At 38.7% G+C, this 7,500-nt stretch overlaps 1 protein-coding gene across 2 annotated transcripts in view; it reads left to right on the top strand.

Annotated features, from left to right (window-relative positions):
• The window catches only part of LOC137997487 (uncharacterized), a 132,643-nt gene that overhangs the window by 17,180 nt on the left and 107,963 nt on the right, over nucleotides 1–7,500 (top strand). For both annotated transcript variants that reach the window (XM_068843523.1, XM_068843524.1), the window contains exon 4: nucleotides 6,315–6,695. In XM_068843523.1, coding sequence (XP_068699624.1) covers nucleotides 6,315–6,695 — 381 coding nt within the window. The remainder of the gene's footprint in view (nucleotides 1–6,314; nucleotides 6,696–7,500) is intronic.

The raw sequence follows: 7,500 nt of genomic DNA, 5'->3' as shown, positions 1-7,500 counted from the left end.
CTATAGAAGATCAACTGTTCATGTGGTTGTGTAAGGTCAAGCTAGGCTTATTTGATCAAGATTTGGCTGTCAGATTCAATGTGTCAATTTCTACTGTAAGTAGAATGATTATAACCTGGTCAAACTTCCTTTATTTTACAATGGGATGTTTACCACTATGGTCGAGTAGATCACAGATTAGAAAAACAATGCCAAGTAGTTTTAAAGATAGTTTCAGCAATGTGCGTGTGATCATAGATTGCACAGAAATGAAGGTTCAGACACCTTCCTCTCTTGTGCTTCATTCTGAGTTTTACTCTAGTTACAAAAGTGCAACCACCTTCAAAGGTCTTGTTGGTATTACCCCCAGTGGTGCAGTGTCATTCATCTCCAAACTCTACACGGGATCTATAAGTGACAGGGAGATAGTGAAAAGGTGTGGAATTTTAAAGCTGTTAGAGGATGGAGATGGGGTTATGGCAGACAAAGGTTTCACTATAGAAGACCTTTTATCTCCTTTAAACTGTTCTCTCAACATTCCACCATTTCTGAGTGAAAAGGTTCAGTTTTCCAAGGAAGATGTAGAAAGGACTCAAAAAATAGCGAAGCTAAGGATCCATGTAGAGAGGGCAATTCGTAGAGTCAAGGAAAACCATTTATTTGATGCTGTACTTCCACTGTCATTAGCCTCTTCAATTAATCAAATATGGTCGGTCTGTTGTATGCTATCAAACTTTAAAGGACCTCTATTTTAAAATGATAGCAATTAATTTGAATACATTTACAAATAAAAATGAGGTTTTATCAGTGGTGTGACATTTACAATGATGGAAGATAATAGTTGTAATAAAACAGAGTTAGCTTATTGTACATGTCGGCAAAGAACTCTTCATCAAAGGTAAATGGTTTCAATGTGCCAATCATTCTTACAAAATACCATGAAGTCACACCATTTGAGCCCGGTGATGGCCATCTGCCCCATTACCTGAAAGTAATACTCATGGGTTTTCTTTAGTTTGAGTTGACCATTAACAATCTTTAAATACTTGGCATCTCTGCATGACTCACACTGGGGACACTTAATTTCAAGCAATCCAAATACCTCATTGCGTGTTGGGTCATAGACAAGAAAATCAGGGTTTGCTCCTAAAAAGGGACAGCCTGGATTAATAACAAATCCTGTTCGGTATACATTGACAAACCTGGTGTTGACATATGACTGTGCTGCCTCACTTTCATGTTCAAGGCCATGCTTCATGGCAGCAGTCTGAACAGTTTTCTTTTTAAGCTGAGTTACCAGACCCTCATAATCACTTTTTCTTGAACAAATTTGCTTAAATTTTGAGGCAGTGAGCCGCCGCTTTCTCAGCTCATGCCAAAATGGATTTTGAGATTGGTCTTTTGTTTCCCGCTCAACGTTGCATGCCTGCTCTAATGATACCTTTAATGAATCAAGTACATTAGCCTGTGAGCGTGGAAGAACATGGCTACATAAGGGATCAAGCAGCTTTGCTGGTAGGACAGGTAGGGTATCCCTCTGATCTATGGATAAAAACTTACTGTTTTCCCTAATAGTAGGTTGTTGATAAGACACAACACATCCCTTCGGTACAGTGCCATAGTTGCACTCGACATACTCTAATTCACCCTCGCTAAACAATGTAGCAAACTGTGTTTCTTTGTAGTCAGTTTTAGCCCTTGCTAGAAATTCCCTTATAAATTCTGGGTTGGGGTAGTTTTGTATAGGGTTATACAAATTACTCTCTACACCATCTATGGCACGCTTCTTACATTTAGGACCTCCCTCTGATTTTAATTCGGGTTTTCTAACAATAAGATTATCAACAGCTTCAGGATGGATTCCAGCTGAACGGGGCTTGTGCCATTCCTGTGGCATAGATGTCTTGGATGGTACCTCTGGGACAGCATCAATTTTAAGGAGGCTGTAATGGGCTGCCTGGTATATCAGTGCCACCTTATGGTTACATATTCCCTGCCCAGCCTTACATGAGCAGGAATGATCCACCACTTCCTCATTGTAAAACGACATCTTTGAAAATAAATGAAACAGAAGTTTTTAAGCTTATAATCATTATTTTGGAAATAAGGTAACAAAGGACAACAAAGCAGGAAATAAAGAAAAAATTATTTACTTTAATTTATTATTTTGTAATGAATAGTGTACATTCTTGTTCATACAGATATAGGGCAAAAAGGAATAATTCAAGGTTATTTGAATTAACTTTGAGAACTTTCACAATATTCAGTAAAATGTCAACTGCCCCATGCACTTAAGTTACTTAAATTTAGCATTCAGCTAAAAAACAACCATACAACTAACCCATAAGTAGTGTGGCTCTTCATTTTTCCTTAACGACTTGAAACATCTTGCTCTGATAAAAACAGTGTCATCTTCTTCTCTTTTACCAACTTAATGAACAATCATACCAGTAGGTAAGTACCTGCTTAGAAACTCCACGCCCGGCTTTGCAAGCTTGCCCATAACAGCAAACACGGCAGAAATGAACGATTTACCTTCATAATCTTTAATAAATCCTTCGCAGAAAAACTTATAGCCTTTAACAATGCCACTCTGGGGTGCTTTGTTGAGCCTAACAAAAGTATCGACGTCTTTCATCGTCAACTCAGGGTTATCTTTCAACAATCTGGTCCATTCGATCGGCAAGACACTGCTGGCATTGGCAGCCATCTTGAATGTTTGCGCGGTTAGCCTCGCTTTCAATCAAATATGGCGGACGCATGAGAAGAGAGAATTGCCTCCTGGATGAGCTCTAAACTCAACCTCGTTTCCAGGATCTTCTCGGCTTTCAATATGGCGGCGGGTCTTGAGAAGACCCTGGCACACAGCAGATCACGTGATCAAATTTTGTCCATCGAGGATGGACAAATATGCAAATTTTTTCAAAATGGCGGCAAGGAATAAGGTGAGAGAAATCTGGGTACGGCAACTGCCAACAAACAAAATGGAGTACGAAGGGGGAACCCAAAGCTGTAAAATTTGATGTAAGAAACCAAAAATACGGATGGATGAATGCACGAGCAACGAGAATGCGGTAGATGACAGAGAAATCTTGCTTTTCTTTTCATTTCATGTTACTTTAAACCAATTTAATTTTATAGACGGCTATTATTTCTCGGGGCTATGATTTTTAAACAGTTTGGAAACAGCCATTGCACACAGTTTCACCCGTAACATCACAGACATTTGATTACCGTAAAATCCAGTGAGCTAAGGTTTAATGAAAGCCTTGGTTCTAGCTATTTAGTCACGGAGGTGTGCTCGCTGTCTTTCGTAATGTATAGTTTATATTGCATGTTTATTTTCAATCAATTAAACCTAATTATCATTAATTTTTCATACACTTGAATGATTATCTGATTTCTTATCGGTGTATATGAGCCTTCTGACAACGACTTTCCCCAGTATATATTGACCCAAAGCTATTGACTGCACGTGCAAGTATTGTCATGTCAGTGTAAAATCAGTATTTTAATTGTCTTCTGATTGCCAACAGCGAACCACAGCATGTTTAGTGCCCACATTCTTCAACTTGGTATTGTAAATATATTTTGTGGTAAAGTTGACATAATGAAGCCAATGTACATTGTTGAACATGCTATTCCATAGGATTAGCAATCTGCTTCTTGCACTTTTCAAGCTATGAAAAGAACTTTTCCATGTCTTCTCCTACCAGTGAAGACAATGTGATGTCTTGGAATGCTGCTCATGAAATCTGTTGAACCTAATTAAAAAAGGGCACAATTTGTGCAAGTCCTAAACATAAGTATCTCATCATCTTTAGCAGTTCTTGTCGAATGAGCCCAGGGTTAGGGGTGGATCTTTGCTGTTTTATCAAACTGGCTTTTAATCTCCTCTGTTTTGGAGGCAGTGACAATGGCACGGTTTGTTTTATTTGCCTCCATTCCTTAAACTACATTTTTGTTTCGTTTCATTTACTCAGAAACGAATTGTATCTATTTAGACTTCAGGGTGAACTATTTACACAATGAAGTAGAGTGGCCATTCAAAACAGAGTTTGTAATTGAACATCTAAACATCTATGAGACGTAAAAACAAACATGTGAACATGTGAACCTGAAGTATAGCAAATCATAATGCTGACAAGCATGAAGGTGAACGAAATGGGTCATAAATATGAAGTTTTCGCTATCTGAATGATTTTCGGTTACATTAAAGGGATATATTGTTGAAAAATCCAAAGCTATCGCTCTTCGTGGTAATAAGTAATGTAAACAATCTTCCCACTGGTAAGTTGTAGTTACTGTAGTAAATTGGGTTTTCCAGGAACCAGTTATTTTAAAGCTAGTACTGGTAACTTCCTAGGTTCACATGTACCACAAGTAATGGAAGATTCACAGAAAATGGAAAAATTAGGTATTTGTAGACAAGGATCATTATGTTCTTCTCTTTAATGGTTAATATTCCTTGACAGGCTTCTAACCGTTCAGAGAGTTTGCGTCCACATTTTTGTCCTTCTTTGTTGAGAGTTTCAATAGACGAAGCGAAATATATATGACCGACCAAGTGACCCACAATTTACAGTATTTTATCTTTTCTCCTGCCCTTACCATTCCAGAAACAAAACACTATTTCTTTTTGTGAAATAGTTTCTTGTTGCTGGTGAAGTTGCAAATTTCCTGTGCTTTGTCACCTTCAATTTTATTTCCCAATCCCCCTGTCCAGTCCGCAATCTTCCCCCAAATCACTCGATGTACCACATCTTCAGATAGTAATTAAAGTGCCACAACTTGAGCAATGCTAGAGAATATTTTGAAAGCATGTTTTGAAAACGAATAATTCAACTTAAATTATTGGAGTACAAGAAAACTCACAGGAGTGTGATGCTAAAAAAGTAATGTGTACAAAATTAAAGAATACTGTTTAATATACATATTTATATTTTTAAATCAGAAGAGGCAAAAATTGAAGTCACTAGCGAATTGACAGGTCAATAAGACTATAATGATAAGCCTTACAATTATTTTCAAGAATAATAATTATTGATAAGACTTCACAATCTTAAATAACTCTCTTGGAAAATTACAAGATGACATGCACTTTGTTTGGGGTGAGGAGATTAATATTTTTTATTAATGAAAGTAAAAGGCAACGATGAAAACCGACCGAGCTAGATCTCTCTGTGCACCATGCACTAGCTGAAGAGTGTGGAAGAGATAGGAAAGAATATGGATTACTGCAGCTGCAGGTCTATTGAAATAAAACACAGGTCAATTTCCACAGGTGAGTGTACATGTCACCGTGCTGCAGACAAATAAACAACACCAAAAGTGTCTGCTAGCGCTAATCACTCAACAAAAATATTGTTTCAGGTCTCGGGGAAACTTTTGGCTTAGTTGTTGATTATTGGGGCAGCGACCTCTAGTCTTGACCTGTATTTAACAGACCCGCCTTCATTGCAGCTGTCACACGAGTCAACAGAACCACATACAACTGCTAAATCAACCACATCAATAATCTATGAACCCTGTTGCACAATTTTATAATTTGTAACACAATCTGAAATGGTGAAAACATTGAACAACAGTAACAATACTCGCGTCACGGAATTACAATTATGAGACGCCAAAATAAACCAAAACGTAAAGGTACGTACGAAATAAAATCACTTAATTACCGTTACGTCTTTCAAACACCATTATATCCTTCTATATTATAGAGCGATCGCTATGCTAGAGGTCGTGAAAAGCCAACGTAAATTTAATTGGAATCGAGGCCTGATGTAGATCATCGTACAACGTGAAAAAACGGTGAATTATTTTTGACTGTTATGCTTGTTAATTTGCAGCTGCTTCTTACGGAACAGTTACAATTTTGAAAATGATTTAAACACGAATTCTGTTCTTCTTCTGGCTCTCCTCACTAGCCGCCATCTTTCTTTCGATATTAAACCAATCAGAGTTCATGTGAGAAAAGCACCAATTAGCGATCTTTTTAGTTCACTGTGTGCCAGGGTCTTCTCAAGACCCGCCGCCATATTGAAAGCCGAGAAGACCCTGGGAACGAGGTTGCTCTAAACTTGAGCCCGTGATATGGTTACGTGTACTGGTTACATTGGCATACATGAAGGGGCGGACGGACGTACGTACGTACGTACGTTGTACGTACGTACGGACGTTCATGACGTCACGGCCAAATTTTCTCACATCGATGGGTTACCATATTTTCTTAAGTATGGTGCTCCGCGCGCGCGCGGAGCTCCACTATTAAATGTGAGTCTCATTTTCGCAAGGAAAAAAACATTTTCAACAAAATTTCCTCCAAAATAATTTAGGAGTGTGCCCAAGAGGATGGCAGCTTATCAATGGCTCGTGCTACGAAGTTTCATCAACGTCCGCGAATTGGACTGCAGCAAAGTCAGCTTGCGAAGCAATGGGATCAAGTCTTGCCATGCTGAAAACGCATGCCGAGCAACAAGCAGTTTGGCGCGCAGTGGGGAAAAAAGTGTGGATTGGTTTGCACAGGAATCCCAAGAACAGCTCGCAATGGCTTTGGAACGACGGATCACAAGTTACTGACACTAACTGGTATGCAGGAGAACCTAACAACTTCGGAGGATATGAGGGGTGTGGAGAGATGTTTTCTTCTTCATATCAAGGGAAATGGAACGATTTGAGCTGCAGTTACTTTCAGCTTTACCTTTGTGAAGCCAACGGTGAGAGGACTATATAGAGATTACTTCATGGAAAATGCGTGAGAAAGATTTTTATTCACGCGTTGAGTAGTATCAGAAAACGAACGAGTGAGCGCAGCGAACGAGTGAGTTTTCTGATTCGGAACAACGAGTGAATAAAAATCTTACAAAGAATTTTCCATGCTGTAATGTGTTTATTTTATAGGTACTGAGGTTATTTTCGTGGTAGTGTTTGATAGACAAATTTATTTTGCACAAATGGAGTGGGGCGATGGAAGCAATAAACAATGGTTTAAAATCGCCCAACCGACAATTTATTTAATAAAACACTTCTGTGTATTTTTTTAGTTAATCGCTTGTCAAAGCTACCGGCGCTTTGGGTTTCTTTCCCTTTCGTTGCTTCTTTAGTTGTTTTTGTTTGGACTAAAGAACCTCTCTAGTTTTCTCAAATACCAGGTCGATTTTTATGCTTGCGGAATAGCCCTTTTTCTTCAGTTGTCGTTCCAAGCTAGCCACTAAACTTCGAAGGAAAGGAGGCTCGTATTCATTGCCGTCTTTAGTGCGGATGGAGATGATAAATTGATTGATGTATTCGGTATTCATTCAGCTCAACCTATGGAATAACTTCCATTTTCCTGTCTTCGACCTTCGTTTTCAAAAGTCGTTTAAGAAATCGTACATCTCGTTCAGATTTTTGAGCTCTTTTGTTCTAAAATAAATTCCTCAACTGTGCAAACAGAAGCAAACCATCCCTCGGCCATTTTTCAAAGCGCGCGGATTTTGTGCAACGGCTGTCGGATGACGTTCCATTCGATACGTTTATTCA

Source organism: Montipora foliosa, chromosome 3 (genome assembly GCF_036669935.1).
Source record: "Montipora foliosa isolate CH-2021 chromosome 3, ASM3666993v2, whole genome shotgun sequence".
NCBI lineage: Eukaryota > Metazoa > Cnidaria > Anthozoa > Scleractinia > Acroporidae > Montipora > Montipora foliosa.
The sequence above is the reverse complement of the archived record's forward strand: the minus strand, read 5'-3'. Positions and strand labels throughout refer to the sequence as shown.